This window comes from Bos indicus x Bos taurus, chromosome 15, assembly GCF_003369695.1.
Source record: "Bos indicus x Bos taurus breed Angus x Brahman F1 hybrid chromosome 15, Bos_hybrid_MaternalHap_v2.0, whole genome shotgun sequence".
NCBI classification, from domain to species: domain Eukaryota; kingdom Metazoa; phylum Chordata; class Mammalia; order Artiodactyla; family Bovidae; genus Bos; species Bos indicus x Bos taurus.
Genome location: NC_040090.1, coordinates 6,807,221 through 6,826,797, shown reverse-complemented (window position 1 = coordinate 6,826,797; position 19,577 = coordinate 6,807,221). Strand labels below are relative to the sequence as shown.

General features: G+C 52.7%; 1 protein-coding gene across 31 annotated transcripts in view; it reads left to right on the top strand.

Annotated features, from left to right (window-relative positions):
- The first annotated feature begins 434 nt into the window (after positions 1–434).
- Positions 435–19,577, top strand: part of MADD (MAP kinase activating death domain) — a 40,583-nt gene continuing 21,440 nt past the window's right edge. For 10 of the 31 annotated variants that reach the window (XR_003514637.1, XR_003514636.1, XM_027562416.1 and 7 more), the window contains exons 1-20: positions 552–722; positions 4,209–4,368; positions 4,976–5,572; positions 5,972–6,275; positions 6,982–7,113; positions 7,644–7,757; positions 8,870–8,950; positions 10,653–10,831; positions 11,187–11,422; positions 11,628–11,784; positions 12,381–12,484; positions 12,692–12,882; positions 13,271–13,521; positions 13,767–13,906; positions 14,748–14,849; positions 16,141–16,200; positions 16,556–16,658; positions 17,220–17,406; positions 17,497–17,647; positions 18,130–18,336. Coding sequence is in view for 29 of the 31 variants with exons in the window: in XM_027562416.1 (XP_027418217.1) it covers positions 4,307–4,368; positions 4,976–5,572; positions 5,972–6,275; positions 6,982–7,113; positions 7,644–7,757; positions 8,870–8,950; positions 10,653–10,831; positions 11,187–11,422; positions 11,628–11,784; positions 12,381–12,484; positions 12,692–12,882; positions 13,271–13,521; positions 13,767–13,906; positions 14,748–14,849; positions 16,141–16,200; positions 16,556–16,658; positions 17,220–17,406; positions 17,497–17,647; positions 18,130–18,336 (3,358 nt within the window). In the remaining 2 variants the exon portion in view is untranslated. The other 21 variants (XM_027562431.1, XM_027562430.1, XM_027562433.1 and 18 more) reach the window with 13 other exon arrangements.

Sequence of the window (19,577 nt, the reverse complement as noted above, 5' to 3'; positions counted from 1 at the left end):
GAGCCTCTCAGAAGGGCTGGACTGCATTTCCCAGCGGGCCCCGCGGCGCCGCCCACGCCCCCTTCCTTGGAGCGCACCGGGCGTAGGTGATAACGCGGCCGCGCCTTCCGGCCTCAAGCCGCCCGGCCCCCCCCGCCCCCCCCCCCCCGCCGTCCCGAGTTGGTAGGCTCCGCCGCCTCAGCCGCCGGCTTCCCTGCACGGGCGGTTGGGCGCTTCCAAACCGCGAGCGGGGGGTGGGGAGGGAAGTGAAGTAAAGGGGACGGCGAGAAAGTCTGAGAGCAGCTTATGTTGAGAAGTCGCTTCCAGGGTGAACGTACCATCACTGAAATGGGCTCTATTACCGTGTCGAACTGAAATGTTTGCGCAACCCACACCCACAGCAGCGTTCCCGTGGGCCCTCCCCTTGGCACGTACGCGCCCCATCGCGCTCCCACTCCCTCACGCCTAGGTGTGTGCGTAAACGCCCTTCTCCCGAGACCGGCTCCGCCCTTCAGCGCTCGGCTTGGTGCAGCCCTGTCCCCCCCACCCCCGGGGGTGAATGGTACGGCCCCCGGCGCCCCTCAGCCTCCCCTTCCTTCACCTAGTCGGAGAGGTGCGCGCCCCCCTGGTGCAGACGCGGAACTGGCTTGCTCTCCGAGCGGCGCCGGGGCCGGGGAGCCACTGACGCCCGGCTTGCCCGGGGACGTCCAGCCGAGCCCGGCCGGTCCCCCTAGGCCCGGGAGGTAGGAAGGTCCGGACCGCTGGGGGCCCTAGGAAGGTGTTGGGAATTGGGTTCCCCGGGGGGAAGCGGATCCTGGGAGGGAACAGGAGCTCCATGGGGAAGGGGTCTCTAAGGAGGCCCCAGAGGCGTGTGAGAGGGTATGGAGGTCTCGAGAGGAAGAGCAGGGGTCAGTAAGGAATAGGGCCGGTGGGGCTGGAGGAGGGGGCGTCCGGGCCGCTGAGGGGGTTCGGGCTGCGAGCCTGGGCGCAGCTTGCGGCTGCAGGGCTGGGTTCCTACGGGGCGGACTGGCGGCCCTGGTTCCGGGGCGGGGGCGGGGGGAGAACTGTCCAGCAGGTGAGGGGGTGGGCAGAGCTGTCCAGCCCGGGGGCCCGAGCCGTGCTAAGCACATGGCGAGCCTGTGTGTGTCTGTTTCTGTGCGCGTGTGTATATGTGTGTGCGCGCAGGCGCGCGGCTTATCTTTGGTTAGGTTTTGAAGAAGGACATTTGGTTCTTCAAAAATATATATATATATATATTTTTTTTTTAATTCGGTGTTTCAAAATTGGCTTGTTGGTGAGTGGAGACGCCGTTGTTCATCTTTACTGCAACAGCTTCCCTGCTCGTCCTCGTGCACCTCTAAATTCGCCCTCCTATTCCTGTCTTCCCCTCTTCCCCATCCCTGCCTAGCGCCTGCCTCCTTGCTCTCATTCTTCCCCAAGCTGGACCAGTCTGTGCTGATGCGCTTGCAAGGTCACTGCCTGGGGAGGAGGGGGAGGGGAGAGAGCCTCCTGTCGTTGCTCACGTCAGCGAAGATGTCATATCGCTCTCTGGTTCCTGTGGCTTTACTATTAACATCCTGCCCCAAACGGGGGACAGATCCAAGGAGCTGGTCCGTGTGACCATTTGTAAGCTGAAAGACACAGATAATTTAAAGCTCTGTGGATGCAGTGGATGGTAACTGTGTAGAACTTCAGCAGGTAGGTTTGCGTTTGGAGCTTGATGCCTTTGGAATATAGGGGCTAATAATGATGGGTTCTACGTTTTGTAAATGTGGTTGAGGCTAGAGGCCGAGTGGGTGGATGTGAAGACAGAGTGTTGAGTTATAGGTCATGTTAGAGGATCCAGAGTCTTTGTGAGGAGGGGAGAAGGGTAGGAAAGCCTTAGTTATCTCTGCAATCTGAATAACTGAAGGCAGTGGCTGTTGATGAGATATGAGCCGAGGCTAAAAATCCATCCTGTCGCTAGTGGCCAGAATGGTCACGTCGTCTCTGGGTCCTTGTGGCTTTGGAGGGAGATGAACACTGTAGAGCATGATAATGATTTCAGTTTTATCAAGTGATTTTCAGTTCAGAGGGGGCTGGGATCCCACCAAGGATAGAGGTCCGATGCCTAGTATATCAGTAGAAAATGCTTCAGGTGTGATCTTCTAGATTTTTGGTTGTAAAGGGCTCCTGGTTTTCAGTGTAAACATAGATTTCAAGGCTCAGCCTTGAGCCCTGGTCCTGCGAGTTCTGTTTTATTTTAAGGTGCTTTGGCTCTCACTAGGCATTTTCCACATGATTCTTTTTTTTTTTTGGAGCAAACATTTTTATTGAAGTGTGGTTGACAGTACACTGTTATGTTAGTTTCAGATGTACAACAGTGATCTGACGTTTAAATACATCATAAAATGACCACCACAAACACATAATTGTTTAGAGAATGAGTTATGCTTTTACCCATCTTCCCATTTCATTTCTGTGTTCCCCTCCCCTTCTCATTCCGCTTGGGAGGAGCTCTGTTAACAGTGCTCTACATTCTGCGGTATGCTCATGATTCCATAGCAGTGGGGAGACCCAGAGGGCTCTTGCGGTGGCAGTGATGCCTAGAAATGAGTATACGGCAAGCTTGGGAACTTGGTTGTGGTTGTATAGAAGGGAGATAATCTCTTAACAAAATCCAAAATTAGGACCAAGTGCAAACTAAAGGCACATGAGGGAGAAGATAACCTGATAATCAGTAGATGCTGTCAGTGGAAGAGGCTTCTCTAGATTCAAGGAGAATGAATTGTTACGGGCACCGGGCAGCTCTGGGGTAGCAGCTGCTAGCACTGTGCGGTCACCACGCAGGGGAGGGGTGGCAGCTCTGCTATAAATAGTGCTGGAGCCAGAGTTGCTATGGAGACAAAACCGAATCCTATTACCTGCAGGCCCTCTATGGGGAGCAAGGGAAAGGAGGGAGAAGTATTTTGAGGATTGGAGAGGGGTGCTGTAAATAGTTTTTAAAAATGGTTAAGTAGAGAGAAAAAAGATATAACTTCTCATCTAGATCAGGTAGAGCCTTAAGCCTACAGGGAGTGTTTGCATTGTACATGCAGCAGCAAAGAAGGGAGTGGTGTGTAAGAGTGTGTGTAGTGCAGTGGGGTTCTGTGTGTGCAGTGAACAAGGTCCTAGTGTGGCCATGTGTTGGGCACAGAGGTGCAATGCTGGAAGTGCTGAAAGTGGCCTTGGCATGGAGTGAAACATTTTATTTAGGGAAGTATATGGAAATTGAACAGGAAATAAATTGCAGTTAAGACATGGAGTAAGTGCTCAGTCGCTCAGTCATGTCTGACTCTTTGCGACCCCAAGGACAGTAGCCCACCAGGCTCCTCTGTCCATGGGATTCTCCAGGCAAGAATGCTGGAGTGGGTTGCCATTTCCTTCTCCAGGGCAAGACATGGAAGCTTTTCCTAATTTTGGACTGTGGTTTAGAAATTTCCCTGAGCACCTCTCCCTCTCCTCACAGAAATCCTGTTGTTTCTGCCTTTAGATTCTTTATCTCTAAGATCCAGAAGGACAGGGCCTCATCCGTGTGTACTGTATCACTGATTCAAATCCCGGAACCAGAGTAGAGGCGGAAGACTATGATTCAGCACCAAGGGCAGAGCTAGTATCTGTAGCCACTTGGCCCCTTTCTTGCTTAAAGAGGGAAGAAAAATGGAATGGAGGCAGCAGCGGGGCAGGGAGAGCCCTCGTTTGAGATCACATGGGGTAGAGTAGCCGTCTGTTGTTGTCTGAGTGCAATTAAGTATAGTCTATAGGGTGGTTTCACATCAAGCTGAACGCAGAATGTTGGAACAGAATAATTAGGTTTCCACCTAGAGCTAGGAGTGCAGATTAGTTCTGATTACAGAGTCTGGTTTGATCCTGATGTACCCTGCAGCAGTCCTGAAAGTGACTTAATTTTTGTTATTATGATAATTGAGTCCAGATTGGACTGACCAGGCCTCTTTTTCAGAAACAGCCCCAGAAGTGAGGCTGGAAACGCCCTGGTTTGTAGGGATGGGAGGTGAGCCATTATTTATCCTACTTCTTGACATGTGACTCTGTGAGCTCATAAGCCGGGACAGAGCTCTAGACTGGGAAAAGTGTCATGTTCTCCTATCTTTAGTAGTAAAATGGAAGATCTTCTGACCTGGGTTGACGTGGAGAGGGATGAGTCCCTTAGGTGAAGCAGTGGATCTTATCAGTACTTTTTTTCCTATTAGACTTGGCTTTTCAGATAACATCAGAATTCGTCCTGCGAACGTTGACTCCATGCCTGGTGCCTTGAAGTTTCTCTGAGATGAACTGATGAATTGGAGCCATGGTGCAAAAGAAGAAGTCCTGTCCTCGGTTACTTGACTACCTGGTGATCGTAGGGGCCAGGTAACCAGGAAGTGACTGATTTTGTCCAGTCATCTGGGGTAGCCACAAAATCTGTAAGGAATCCCCTTCCCTACTCCCACATTGCTTTGCATATCTCATTCTTCTGTTATTTGACCCTGATGGGAAATTTGCTGCCAGTTGGAAAAACAGAACAGGCGGATCGAGGCTACTGGCCTGGAGGAAGAGAAAGAGCAAACCTCTGCTCTTAGATAGCATCTTTGTGATTTTGAGCAAATACACTCTTATCTACTTCAGCTTCCTTATTTTGGAAAAAAGGAAAAGTACGTTGTGCTCCTTTTCTGTCTACCTATGCTCCTTGGGGAATTCATTAGCTAACTCACCTTGAAAGATGCTAGTCATCTTAAGGTGTGGTGACAATTTTACTGTCGCCACTTGCCTTTCATTTCAATATAGGCATCTTCATGGCAGCACAGACCTCAACGTGGCATGCTTTCCCAGGTCCTGCAGCTAGGTTACTTTATCCAAAGAGCATTTACTTCTCCACTGTGGTTAAATTATTATTATTATTATTTTTCTTTACTGTGGTTAAAACCCAAAAGAGCATGCTGTCCCTTCAGGCTGCTGACCTTGTCTGTATGTTCTCCAGGCACCCGAGCAGTGACAGTGTGGCCCAGACTCCGGAACTGCTACGGCGGTACCCACTAGAGGACCACTCGGAGTTTCCCCTGCCCCCGGATGTCGTGTTCTTCTGCCAGCCGGAGGGCTGCCTGAGCGTGCGGCAGCGGCGCATGACCCTGCGGGATGACACCTCTTTTGTCTTCACCCTCACGGACAAGGACACTGGTGTCACCCGATATGGCATCTGCGTCAACTTCTACCGCTCCTTCCAAAAGCGCGTGCCTAAGGAAAAGGGGGAGGCCGGGCCAGGGTCCCGGGGGAAGGAAGGGCCCCGAGCCCCCTTCGTCTCCGAGGAGGTGGGCCCCAAGACCTCGGAGAGCGGCCCATCCCTGCAGCCGCCCAGTGCCGACTCCACCCCAGACGTGAGCCAGTCTCCGCGGGCCAGACGCCGGGCCAAGGCGGGGAGCCGGTCCCGCAACAGCACGCTGACGTCCCTGTGCGTGCTCAGCCACTACCCCTTCTTCTCTACCTTCCGAGAGTGTCTGTACACCCTCAAGCGTCTGGTGGACTGCTGCAGCGAGCGCCTGCTGGGCAAGAAACTGGGCCTCCCTCGAGGCATACAGAGGTATGGTTCGCTGCCTCTGCTCGAAACAGGGGAGGCATCTGGAGTTGAGGTTTAGTTGGATGGTGAGGGGCGTAGGGATTTCCCTCTAAAGCCTGAGGTCCCTCAGACCTCCTTAAACACTTAACGTTAATCCATGGAAGCGAAAGACTGCTGCAGAGTTAGACCTCCTTCCATGATCGTGCTTGGAGTGATGCTGAGGAGTTGGGTGTTTCAGGATGGGCAGGACTTGAAGTCCTTGCTGCATGTACGTTTTTGCACTTGTCATCACCCTTGTGTGCATCCTGTGGTCCTGGCTGAGCCCATAGTGAAGTCTTCTCCGTGGCCATCATTAGACGCTCTGTGGTTACTCGGGGCTGCCGTGAGGTGTCAGCTCCCACTGCTTATGTGTCTGCTCCTTAGGGACACCATGTGGCGAATCTTTACTGGATCGTTGTTAGTGGAGGAGAAGTCAAGTGCCCTGCTGCACGACCTCCGGGAGATTGAGGCCTGGATCTACCGGTTGCTGCGCTCCCCGGTACCTGTCTCGGGGCAGAAGCGAGTGGACATTGAGGTCCTGCCCCAGGAGCTCCAGCAGGCTCTGACCTTTGCTCTCCCAGACCCCTCTCGATTCACCCTAGTGGACTTCCCGCTGCACCTCCCCCTGGAGCTTCTGGGTGTGGACGCCTGTCTACAGGTGCTCACCTGCATCCTGTTAGAGCACAAGGTGAGAGGGCAGCATTCTAGGCGTTCTAGGGGAAGGGCTTCGAAGTGTGGCGGAGGCTAGACCATCAAAGATGAGGATTAGGGACCACATCTTTTTCATCACCTTATCTCCAAGAGATAACATGATACGAGGTATACAGTAGGTTCTCAGCAGGTGAGGGTCGAATTACGGTACCAGCATCACGTGGGTTAGGGGGCCCAGTGCAGGAGCCATGGATTCAATCCCTGGGTCAGGAAGATCCCCTGGAGTAGGAAATGGCAACTCACTCCAGTATTCTGGCCTGGGAAATCCCATGGACAGAGGAGCCTTGGTGGGCTACAGTCCATAGGGTTGCAATAAGATTGACATGACTGAGCAACTGAGCATCATGTGGGATATATTCAGAGAGCTTGACACTCAGCTGAATTATCCTCAACTGTACCAGCCTAATTCTCTGGAAATCTCAGTAATTCTGTACTGATGAGTGACCCTGGGATTTGGGGAACAAGAACTAAGAAGGTAAAGGAATGGCTCAAGGGAGGATTTGGGCAGTGCTTACACTGGGAGGTGACAGGCAGGGCGGGGTGTAGGGCAGTGATAAGTGTGGAAACTAAGATCCCAGGGCCATGGCCTTGGTGAAGAGAGATTAAACTGTAGTGTCAGAGGCTCTTTTCACTTCAGCCTTACTGATTCTGTCGAGAAATCCCTCTGGTACGGTTTGCGGCAGGTTGTGCTCCAGTCCCGAGACTACAATGCACTCTCCATGTCCGTGATGGCCTTTGTGGCGATGATCTACCCCTTGGAGTATATGTTTCCTGTTATCCCACTGCTGCCCACCTGCATGGCGTCAGCAGAACAGGTGAGTCTTAAGGCGTCTTCTGGCTTTGTCATCTCTGTTCTGACACTGTCCAGGTGAAGGCTCCGTGCCCAAAGAAGTTGTAAATCAGTCCTGGTCCTGAATTCCTTGTCATAACTTATTTGTCCACAAAATGTGAACTGATCTGGTGGGAAGACTTAGGCCATTTAGGCTTTTTTTTTAAACTTCTTGTTTTGTATTGGGGTATAGCTGATTAACAGTGTTATGATAATTTCAGGTGAACAGCGAAGGGACTCAGCCATATATATACATGATCCATTATTTATAGTTTTTACTTGTCACAATTAACGTCAGGTATTATAGGCTACTGGCTACCTCGCTGCAGGTAGTACATAACATGTAATATATACTATTACTGCTCTAAGATCTGAAGCATTCTGAACTTTGGAACACATCTGCCTTCAAGGGTTTTGGAAAAGGGATTGTGGACCTGTGTTTTCCTCCCCTGGAAAAATCTTGACCTGATAAGTGATCACAGTAGATTGTGGTTTTGTTCCCTGTCTTTTGCACAGCTGCTCTTGGCTCCAACACCATACATCATCGGAGTCCCTGCCAGCTTCTTCCTCTACAAACTGGACTTCAAAATGCCTGATGACGTGTGGCTAGTAGATCTGGACAGCAATAGGGTGAGGCCCTTGTCTGAGGCTCCATGGGGCCTAGAATAGGCCAGGAAGCTCCTAAATTTGTGGGTGATTGCTACTGTGAAACTCACTGAAACAAATTTTTTTGAAAAAAATGCTGCTTTTACTTTATTGTCTTGATAGGCCCTTGGTTAGCACCCAGAGAATTATAAGGTTTCGTTTTTCTGGAGTTAAGTGTTTCCCCGCATCTTCCAAGAGAAGCAGAGCAGTTATGGTTGCAGAATTATTACCTACGGCGTAGGTCATTTACTGGTTTTCTGGGAGTGTAGTTTCTAGTAAGAAACTGCCTTTCAGTGCAGATTTTAAAAAAGTATATTACTAACATTCTGTAATGTGAATACATTCAAGCTTCGGTAGGTAGCCCTTATGTGTGTTTTCCATAAAACTTTAGAGAGTAAAAATAAAAGTACAAAGAACGAAACAAAAAGCATGATCCTGGTACTGCCCTGGTGGTCCAGTGGCTAAGAGTCCATGCTCCCTCTGCAGGGGGCCCGGGTTCGATCCCTGGTCAGGGAACTAGAACTAAGAGTTTGCGTGCTGCAACTAAAGGATCCTGCATGTTGCAACTGAAGAACGCATATGCCGTCACGGAGATGGAAGGCCCCAGTGCCCCGGCCAAGACCTGGCACAATCCCATGAGCCTGTGGGCTAGGGAGAGTCACCAAGAACATTTAGGTACACTGTTTCCCTTCAGGTGTGTATGTCTGTCATATACATGCATATATATATTTTTATGTACATGCATATATAATGTATGTGTTTGCATGTATATAACAGTATTGTATACATGTAAGGAGCTTCCCTGGTGGCTCAGATGGTAAAGAATCCGCCTGCCAAGCAGGAGATGCAGGTTTGATCCCTGGGTCAGGAAGATCCCCTGGAGAAGGAAATGGCAACCCACTCCAGTATTCTTGCTTGAAAAATCCCATGGACGGAGGAGCCTGGCGGGCTCCGGTCCATGGGGTCGCAAAAGAGTCAGACACGACTTCGTGACTAAAAACAACAGCATTGTGTATCTGAGTTCCTGCTCTTGTTCCTTACTCTTATGTAAGAGCAACTCATTCTAAGGCCGCACCTTTGCTCTTTCTCTGGTGCAGGTGATTGCCCCCACTAATGCGGAAGTGCTGCCTATCCTGCCAGAGCCGGAATCGTTAGAGTTGAAGAAGCATTTGAAGCAGGTGGGTGAAGAGGGGATCAAGAGGAAGGGGAGCAGCAGCAGCTGTAGCACTGCTGTCGGAAGACAGCTGTTGAGAGACCCAGTCTCCTTGCCGACTTCCAGTCGAGCAGGTCTCCTTAGCTGTGGGCGGGCTCCAGAGAAGTGGGGTGGCAGGGTGAATCTCAGAAAAGAGCCACTTAGATTCCTTTTCATTCACTGTGTGCGCCCCTCCCACCACCCTCTAGTGCATAAAACCACCTTCACCTTCTGCTGTTTGTCACAGCTGCCCTTCTTAACGGCCCCAGAATATTCTCTGTCTCCTAAGGAGGGAGTCAGCAGTTTGGACAGTCTGGCTCCTTTCATGTTTTTCTCTTGAATTGATCTCTGGTCCCTACAGAATCATTTCTTCAAAAATTCCTTCCTTTGAGTAAACCCCATAAACGCATTTTCATTGATTGATTTTCTTCTTCCCCTGCATGCTGAACACAGTACCTGAAGGTAAACCGTGATGAGACCCTGGCCCCCTGCCCTGCTGTGTGTCTTGTGTAGGACCACCAGTAGATAGCTCTGTGTTTCTTTTAGGAACTCCTCATTTGGAGAGTCTTCAGAAGTCTCTCTCTGTGTTGTCTCAGTTACTTAGCAATACCTCTAGGTGAAACCTGTTTGGATTTACACGAGTCATTTTGTGTCATCCCTCTCTCTTTCTCTCACTTGGTTCCATCACCACTGATACAATATGATATCTTGTTACAGCTGAGTCTGGTGAGGATAGCAAGTTCAGAAGATGCTCTAGCTGTCTTCCTGTGTTGTGCTTTCATTCTCGATGATTGTTTTAGTATGACTAATGGGATGGAGAAGTACAGTCAGAATTGTACTATACATGTTCATAGGAGCTAAGACCTCTGGGCTTACAGATCCTGTATTCTGACCCCTGTCACTCAAAGCGAGGTCCCTGGACCAGTGGCGTTAGTGTCACCTGGGCTTGTTAAACGTGCAGAGTCACCTCAGACACAATGAATCAGAAGCCACGTGCAGGCACATACCCAGGTGATTCCTGTGCTAGGTAGCATTGCAGAAACACTGCTGGGACTGCCCTGGTGGTCCCGTGGCTAAGAATCTGTCTGCCAGTGCAGGGAACACGGGTTCAGTCTTGGGTTGGGGAAGATTCCACATGCAGCTTCTGAAGCCCATGTGCCCTGGAGCCCACACTGTAACTGGAGAAGCCCCAGCAGTGAGAAGCCTCCTCAGCACAAGTAGAGAGAGCCTGCACGTAGCGACCAAGACCCAGTGCAGCCCCCCAAATAAACTAACTAAAAAAAACAAACACTGCTGGTTTAAACCAGTGGCTTTAAACTGGCCCACGGAGCCCCTGAGGGTTGATTTAGATCGGGACCACTGAGCACATGAGGCTCTGGGTTCCATATGTGCTTCAGAGAAGCTTTACTTTTACAGGTTTCAACTGTTGATGTTCCTGCCTAGATCTCAATTGAAAAACAAGATTTCATAACTAAAACAAATTTGAAAACTATCGCCTTGGACCTCAAGTGTGATCAAGTGGCCTTGATCAGATTGGCTTAAGCTGAAGATTGCGTAATTCAGATTGTTTTCTAAAGGTTAAAGTTTTTGGGTTCTTGTTTCAGAGAGGAAGGCTCTTTCCTAGGAATTGACGTTGGCTGGCTGCCCAGGACTCAGCCATTTGTGCGGGACTTTTTCTTCTTCCGCAGGCCCTCGCCAGCATGAGTCTCAACACCCAACCCATCCTCAATCTGGAGAAATTCCACGAGGGCCAGGAGATCCCCCTTCTCCTGGGAAGGCCTTCTAATGACCTGCAGTCCACACCTTCCACCGAGTTCAACCCGCTCATCTACGGCAATGATGTGGATTCGGTGGATGTTGCAACCAGGTACAGGCAAGCCAACCAGACAGTCACAAGCTCTTAAACTGGTCCCTCCTCACTCAGTGACCTTGGGGCGAATTACTTCCATGAGCCCAGAGATTCTTTATTTATAAAATGTGGATAATATCTAGTTATATTTGCCACTTTAGTAAAAGCAGAGGAAAATGGTCCATCATATTCTCAGGCCTTTTAGGCCTTGGGTGCAGAAGGGGGTTGATGATTCTTTAAGACACCTCTCCCCTGGCTGTTGGAAGCCTGTTAAATGATGACCTCGGGAGGTGGTCTGAGGCCTCAGATCATAGGGACCCTTGCTCTGCAGGGCGCGAGACTTGGGTCATCTCACCATCCCCTTCTTCCCCAGAGTGGCCATGGTCCGTTTCTTCAACTCCCCCAACGTGCTGCAGGGCTTTCAGATGCACACACGTACCCTACGTCTCTTCCCCCGGCCCGTGGTGGCTTTCCAAGCCGGCTCCTTTTTAGCCTCACGCCCCCGGCAGACTCCTTTCGCCGAGAAACTGGCCAGGACTCAGGCCGTGGAGTACTTTGGAGAATGGATCCTGAACCCCACCAACTACGCCTTCCAGCGGATTCACAACAGTGAGTCCCCATCCCTCTGCACTGCCCCACCTCCTGTTCTGTCCTCCTGACGGCTCTTCCCCTTGCTGTCTCCTCTGCCAGTCTGCAGGCTGCTCCTGCCATTCTGATTTTGCTTGAGACTTTCTCCCACCTGTCTTTTACACTTTGCTTGCTTTTACTCCGCCTGTTGCCCACTCGAGTCTCCTTTTTTTTCCTCCATGGGTAGACATGTTCGATCCAGCTCTGATTGGCGACAAGCCCAAGTGGTATGCCCACCAGCTGCAGCCCATTCACTATCGAGTGTATGACAGTGGTTCCCAACTGGCCGAGGCGCTGAGCGTGCCGCCCGAGCGAGACTCTGACTCTGACCCAACTGACGACAGGTGAGCAGCACCTTACAGCAGCAGGAGGGTTCTCAAAGGCTAGAAGGCTCTCACTAGCACAGTGGCCAGATTTCATAGGGTTTAGACATCAAGGAGATCCAACCAGTCCATTCTGAAGGAGATCAGCCCTGGGATTTCTTTGGAAGGAATGATACTAAAGCTGAAACTCCAGTACTTTGGCCACCTCATGCGAAGAGTTGACTCATTGGAAAAGACTCCGATGCTGGGAGGGATTGGGGGCAGGAGGAAAAGGGGATGACAGAAGATGAGATGGCTGGATGGCATCACTGACTCGATGGACGTGAGTCTGAGTGAACTCCAGGAGTTGGTGATGGACAGGGAGGCCTGGCGTGCTGCGATTCATGGCGTTGCAAGGAGTCGGACACGACTGAGCGACTGGACTGCACTGAGACATCAGTCTGCAAAGCCTTGTCATACATAGTTCAGTTGATTTTGTGTTCGTTTCCTCATTCTGTATCTTGTTCCCCGATCTTGAGTTACAAGTGCTCCTCTGTTGATTTTCCCTAATGCGGGTTGCCGATTCTTATCTCTGCCCCCTTTTTCCTGTTTTGTTTTTCTTGATCTTCGCTCTGCAGCGGGAGTGACAGCATGGATTATGACGATTCAAGCTCTTCTTACTCTTCCCTTGGTGACTTTGTCAGCGAGATGATGAAATGCGATATCAACGGTGATACTCCTAGTAAGTATACTTGGAGAAATTAGCCGCTCTGGGCGGGGTTTGGGGTTCTGCGATGGCGGGTCTGCAGCTGCCATCCTTGAAGTTTTTTTTTTTTTTTAAGACTTATAAAAATTAGTCTTTTAATTGGAGTACAGTTGATTTACAGCGATAGCTTCTACAGCACAGCACAGTGAGCCCACCAGACATGTCTTCCTTGGGTTTTGGCAGACGTGGACCCTCTGACGCACGCGGCACTGGGAGATGCCAGCGAGGTGGCGATTGAGGAGCTGCAGAACCAGAAGGAGGCAGAGGAACCCGGCCCGGATGGCGAGAGCTCTCAGGAAAACCCGCCCCTGCGCTCCAGCCCCAGCACCACTGTGAGCAGTAGCCCCAGCACCATTATCCACGGCGCCAGCTCTGTACGTGGGGACTCGGAAGAGGGGCTGAGTGAGAACGGTGACTTGGGGTGTGGGGCCTCATCTCTGCCAGGAAAGCTGGGGTGAAACTGTCCACTCAACTTGCTACTTTCTCCGCACTTCCCCCAGCCTCCTCTCCATAGATCCTGTAGTTTAGAGCCTATGAGGTACAGTCTGACCCCAGAAGGAGGACACACAGCCCTGTTCAGGGGTGAGCTGAGATTTCGCCCTTGCATAATTTGTGCAGAGAGAACAGGGGTGTCACGGAGATGTTTCTCACACACGCCTCAGGCTCAGAATCTACCAGGCCTGGCTTGGCCCTGCCCAGCTGAGAAAGATGGGAAGGCACCCCAGGCCCTGGGTGACCTCTTTGTATTTAATATGTTCCCAGGAACCTGTTGACTCAGCAGAGACCGACGATAAGGCGGCAGGAGGCGTCCCCAAGTCCGTACCCACCGTGCCTCCCGGCATGGGCAAGTGCAGCATGGACAGGCATCAGACAGAAACCGGAGAGGGGTCAGTGCGCCAGCGAGCCTCTGACAGCCCGTGCCTCCAGCCCCAGTGTGGCTTTCCCCCTGAGGAAGACGATGAGCAGGGTGAAAGTTACACCCCCCGATTCAGCCAGCATGTCAGTGGCCATCGGTGAGAGCCTGCGGATGCCCCTAGAGGGGTGACGGAAGGGCCTCACCCCCATGGGCTCTGGGGCGAGGGTGGACCAGAAAGTCCAGGCAGTCCGAAGGCTCGTGAGGCCCGGCGTCCCCAGAGGCTCATGCTTTGATCTAGACCTGCCTGTAGGCACTGCGGGAAGGGAGTGCAGTGTAGTCAGGCCCACCGCCCAGGACTCGGTAGCCCTGCCTGGGGCTCAGAGGTGCCACTGTGTGTTCAAGGGCTCAAAAGCTGCTGCGGCCCAGCAGCTTGAAGCTGGCAAGTGACTCAGACGCAGAGTCGGACTCTCGAGCGAGCTCGCCCACCTCCACTGTCTCCAGCAACAGCACGGAGGGCTTCGGGGGCATCATGTCTTTGGCCAGTAAGTGCCTGCAGCTCCCGCCCGCCTCGGCCCCAGCTCCTGTCCGGCAGGGCCTGACCACAGCAGACGCTGCTTACGACTTCAGACGTAGGGCTGGGTTGGCATTGTCAAGCTCCTCTTCAGGTCGTTTGAGTGATGCCAAATAAGGTATTTTCGGGGGAAGTCAACAGAGAGCAGGGACAGATTAGTCACTGTCTTTATGCCTGGAGGTTTCAGTCTGTTTGAGGGTAAGACAGCTGGCTGTTGAAATGAAAAGGAATCATTTTATTAAAATCATGACCCTTGTACATGTATTTCGTGGAAACGTTCTGGTCAAATTTGATTTGAGATTTATGTCTAATACCTTCTCTGCCTGGGGGAAGGACTTTTTCACACATATGCGTTGAAATCTACGTGACATTGACTTGTACATAGAGAATATTACCAGAAATGAGGGTGGTGTCAGTTCAAGATTAAAGACAGACTAGGGGCCAGAGAAGGCCATCATGGGGGGATCACTGTGATGGTGAGGGTTTTTTTTTTAGAAGCCCGGAAGGGACAGTACCAGCGTCAGACGGGAAGTACATTATCTGCCAGGCGTTTGCGCTGGGCTGGCAGTAGAGGAGAGGCTTGGGTGTTACCATGGGAGGCAGCCAGAGAAAGTGGTTCCTGGGGGTTCTGAGCATTCCTGGCAGTAGCTCTTCTGTTTGTCCTAAGTTAGCAGTGGTCCTTTCTAAGCTTAGATGAGGGGCTCTGGGATTACGTCTGAAGAGGAGGGTGGAAGTGGTGCTCCAGCCCCTGGAGGGGAGTGCTCTGACGCTTCACCCCCCTGACGCATGGCTCTCGCCCGCCCCCTGGACAGGCAGCCTGTATCGGAACCACAGCACCAGCTTCAGCCTTTCGAACCTCACACTGCCCACCAAAGGAGCCCGAGAGAAGAGCACGCCCTTCCCCAGTCTGAAAGGTGACTACCGCCCTCCTTCTGCCAAGCCAAGGTTCTCCGGGAAATATTTCAGGCCCGTGGGTACTTGTCAGGAACCCCGTGTATGCTGAATTATCTGACCCGGCCGTTGCCTCTCATGTAACGCTTCTCATGGCTCTCACTGCACATCGTACGAGTTCTCCTCTGGTTTTCAGGTGGAAACTGTCTTTCGTAGCTAAAGAAAAGGCCCTGTCGTATCATTTAGGATAATGGCAACCGGGGGATTACTGCTGCTTCTGGGAGCAACCTTTGTCAGAGGCACTTAATCCACATAGGGCTCCTTGGCTGCCACCAGTCTTCCGCCAGCTTCCTCCTGCAGGGGCTTAGGACAGACTCCATCCTAAGGAGCTGGCCCACCAGGGGATGGTTGTGAAAAGACTGGCAGTGTTCACAGCGTCAAGAGACCTCTTACTTTGGCTTCCTGTCAGCTCAGGGCTCCATGAGTGTAGCATTGGCTGGCATCGAGGGGCAATTAAGACCTCAGTGGATTTTCATTTGTGATCTCCCACAGTTTGACGGGCTCTTCTGAATTTACTCTGCTTTGTTTGTTTCCTTTGGAGTTTGTGCTGAAATATTTAATCAAAGAAGAAAGCCAAATGAGCAGCAGTTTCGTGTATTTTTTAACTGGCGTGTCTCCCCACCAATTAGTAAATGTTAGGGATCTCAGGAACGTTCTTTGGTGGGGATGGGGGTGAGGACATCACGTCTAGTGGCGCGTGTAGGGAGCTCACCAGGCCTGCAGGGCGGATCAGCCCAGGCACGGCAGGTTAGGGATGGAAAGGCGGCAGCGGCGCTGGCTCTCGTTTGACACAGCTGCAGGGGACAGGCATCGCCTCGCTCTCATTGCATGCGGGCGCTTCACTCCATCCGCTGCACTGGTCCCTCCCACCCACTCCCATCCTCAGCCCTGCCCCCTCCCCATGACGCATCGGGGGCACTTCCCTCTGCCTCCCTGTGGGCCCTCTGGAGCCCGGTGCTGGATGTTTCATGAAACAGCTGTCTCTCATGCATGCGTCCGTGAGTACCTAAAGGCTCCTGGTGTCGTTCCCCTGCCTCTGGCTAGGAGAGGCCATAGTCTTAAGGACAGTCTTTCCCAGAGCCTGGGCTTGTCCCCTTGGCCACTCGGCTTCCAGCCTCTGGAGGTGCCCGAGAACAAAGGTCACGGGCACTAAGCTTCGGGAGGATGCTGAGACGACCTGACTGGCAGCTCCATCGCGGGGTGCAGGGTGGTGGTATCACGGTGCACCTACTAATTGTGTATTTTGTGTCCCAGTATTTGGGCTAAATACTCTAATGGAGATTGTTACTGAAGCCGGCCCCGGGAGTGGTGAAGGTGGGTCTTGCCCGTGAGCTCTGCATGATCTTTTTTCTCCTAGCATCTCCTGTGCCTGCCCGAGGGCCATCCTCCTCCCGGAGCAAGCGGCATCACTTCGAGTGGCCCGCCTTGCCCCGCCCCCCCGTGCTTGCCCGTGGGGCGCGCTGCTGGTGCATGTGGAGTGGCCTGAGCCTCCATCCCCACCTCCTCCACGTGGCTGGTCTCCACCTGTGTGTGTGTGACACCCCGGGGCTGCCCGCACCCAGCCCCTCCAGGGAATGGGCGCGGAGCGTGGCTGCCCGGGGGCTGTGCTGAGCCTCGCTCCTGGACCCCAGGAGTGACGCCGCCGTCTGTTCTGCCTTCCTGACTGCAGGGCACAGGCGGGCGTTGGTGGACCAGAAGTCGTCCGTCATTAAACACAGCCCGACCGTGAAGAGAGAGCCCCCGTCACCCCAGGGCCGAGCCAGCAACTCTAGGTAATAAAGGGCAGCACTGTTTCCTTGTTTTTTGTTTTTTTCCCCTGTGTAAATATTGACTTACTTATTTGGCTGCTCTGGGCTTAGTTGCAGCACTCGGGACCTTTGATCTTCATTGTCACGTGGGATCCTTAGTTGTGGCATGTGAACTCCCCCATAGCATATGGGATCTAGTTCCCTGAGCAGGGATCGAACCTGGGTCCCTCGAGTTGGGCACGGCCGAGAAGTCCCCAGGGCCATTTGAAAGGTTCTCAGATGGAGGTAGCGATTCCTGTACCAAACCTGAGAGGTGCTGAAGAGAGAGAGAGAGGTGAAACCCCTCCGCACTCGACTCGGCCCCCGTGAGGCAGCCGTCACTGGTGGTGTGGAGGAGGGTGGGGTTGGTACTAGGTCCTTGGGCACACCTGGCCGTCTGGGGGGGGCTTCGCAGAGGACCTGGTGCTTTGGAAAGGGGCTTCGTGTTTTTGCCCCCGGGGGCAAACATCTAGCATGGTGAAAGTGGGGGATGCTCTGCCAAGGAGCCGCCGACCCCAAAAGTGTGTGGACCCTCCCCACCCTCAGTGAGAACCAGCAGTTCCTGAAGGAGGTGGTGCACAGCGTGCTGGACGGCCAGGGCGTCGGCTGGCTCAACATGAAGAAGGTGCGGCGGCTGCTGGAGAGCGAGCAGCTGCGCGTCTTCGTCCTGAGCAAGCTGAACCGCACGGTGCAGTCCGAGGACGAGGCCCGGCAGGATGTCATCCCCGACGTGGTCAGGGCCGGGGGTCGCCCGGGGAGAAGGGGTGGGGACGCCACGCTGGAGAGAGCGGTGCCCACTCTCGGCCCCGGGCTGTCGTTGCAGGAGATCAGCCGGAAGGTGTACAAGGGCATGTTGGATCTGCTCAAGTGCACAGTCCTCAGTCTGGAGCAGTCCTTTGCCCACGCTGGCCTGGGTGGCATGGCCAGCATCTTCGGGCTTCTGGAGATCGCCCAGACCCACTACTACAGTAAAGGTAGGGGTGGGGCCAGCAGGGCGCCGTGCCATCCGCAGAGAAGGACTCGGCCCCTTGACGGGACTCCCAGCGCCGGCTGCTTCCTCTGAGGCTCTGGGCTTTTCTAGCGCGTGTTTTTACCTAGCGGGTGTTCTGTCGTGGGAGAGAACGAGGCCCGCTTTTCTTTCTCTGTGCTTCTTCCCTTCCACCTTCTCCTCTGTCCTCGCTTCTCTCACCTCATTCCACACCTGGACTCTCTCTCTTTTTTTTTAAAGAAACACTTATTTACTTATTTGGCTGCGCAAAGATGGTCTTAGTTGCAGCAAGTGGGATCTTTAGTTACAGCATGCAAACTCTCCATTGCAGCACGTAGGATCTCATTCCCTGACCAGGGATCGAACGTGAGCCCCCAGCGTGGGGAGCTCGGGGTCTTAGCCACTGGGCCGCCAGGGAAGTCCTCTCTGTCTCTTTTGACCTCTTCGTGTGTTTCATCTTTTCCTCAGAACCAGACAAGCGGAAGAGAAGTCCCACAGAGAGCATCAGTACACCAGTCGGCAAGGATCCTGGCCTGGCTGGGCGGGGGGACCCAAAGGCCATGGCACAGCTGAGGGTCCCCCAGCTGGGACCTCTGGCACCGAGTGCCCCAGGAAAGAGTCCCAAAGAACTGGACACCAGAAGTCTAAAGGAAGAGAACTTTGTGGCATCTATCGGTGTGTATCACGTGTTGTGTGTGCTGGAGGAGTTCTGGCTTCTTCAGTGTCCCTGCCTCCTTTCAATCCATCCAGAATCCCGCCTCTCTCTTCCCCACGCTTTGCTTTCCAGACAGGGAGACAGATTTGTGTCCATTCTAGCCATGTCTCTTTATACTTCTTTATCCCTGATGTTTCGTTTACAGTCACTCTCACCTGAGCCTTAAAGGAAGAGCGGAAGTTTTGTTTAGGGGGCCCAGTGGAGCTTACTGCCGGAGTCTGAGCTGGACTCCCCTCCCTCCCTCTCTTATATACATCGGGATTGCTTCACTTAGTGGAGAGTTCCTGGAAGCTATAAGGCAGTTTACGGATGCATCTCTGGGCTGTAACACTGTGATGGTTTGGGTCTCTACAGCCAGCTTCCCCCCCATCCAGGCATCACACTGCCCTCGGACTTGCTCCTCTGGGGCATGTCCGGCCACCCCATCTCCCTGGGCTCTAGACCTTGAGGTCCAGAGTTCTGAGTCCGCTCTTCCTCACTGGACTTGGTGTTAGAGTTCGCTCTACTTGTGCTGTTTCTCCGTTCCCACTGAGGCAGTGCCTTGGTGAGCTCTCGGGGCGTCTGTCTGACTCACTCCCCACCTGACCTGGAGTCATCTAGATTGTATCTCTCTCTTTTTCTGGTTCTAGATCCCTGGGGAACATGCTTCTAACTGAAGCGTGTTTTTGCCACATCCATGAGCCAATAACTTTTACCCCCTTAAATGGTAATGTGGAGCGGGAAACTGGCCTTCTCTAGCTGGCAAAATACTTTCCTAGAGGCAGCCAGCCTGTTGTGATGCTCTAGAAACTATACTGACCTGCCAGTCTGGAGATCTGGAGTTTTAATCCTAGATCAGCCTCCAGAAAAGAAAAGGACTTTGGACAGATCGCTTCCCTTCAGGGTCTGTATCTCCTCACCTGGGAAGCGAGGAGATTGGACCAAGTAGACTTTAAAGTTCTTTCAAGAAAAGAATTGCTGTGATGACTATTTCCTCTTCTCTACCCCCACTAAGATGCTCTTCTTGACCATTTAGGGATCTCTGTCCACCTCTACTGGCTAAGATGGGTCTTTTGGCAGGGCAGGCACTGATTCTGAGGGTAAGTTGGGTTTTTTGGTAGCAACAGGGAAGGATGCTAACTGCCTGCACAAGTGGCCTCTGTCCAGTCCAGAGAAGCACCAGATCTGTGCTGATGCTTCTGGGGCCCTTTGGCTGCACGAG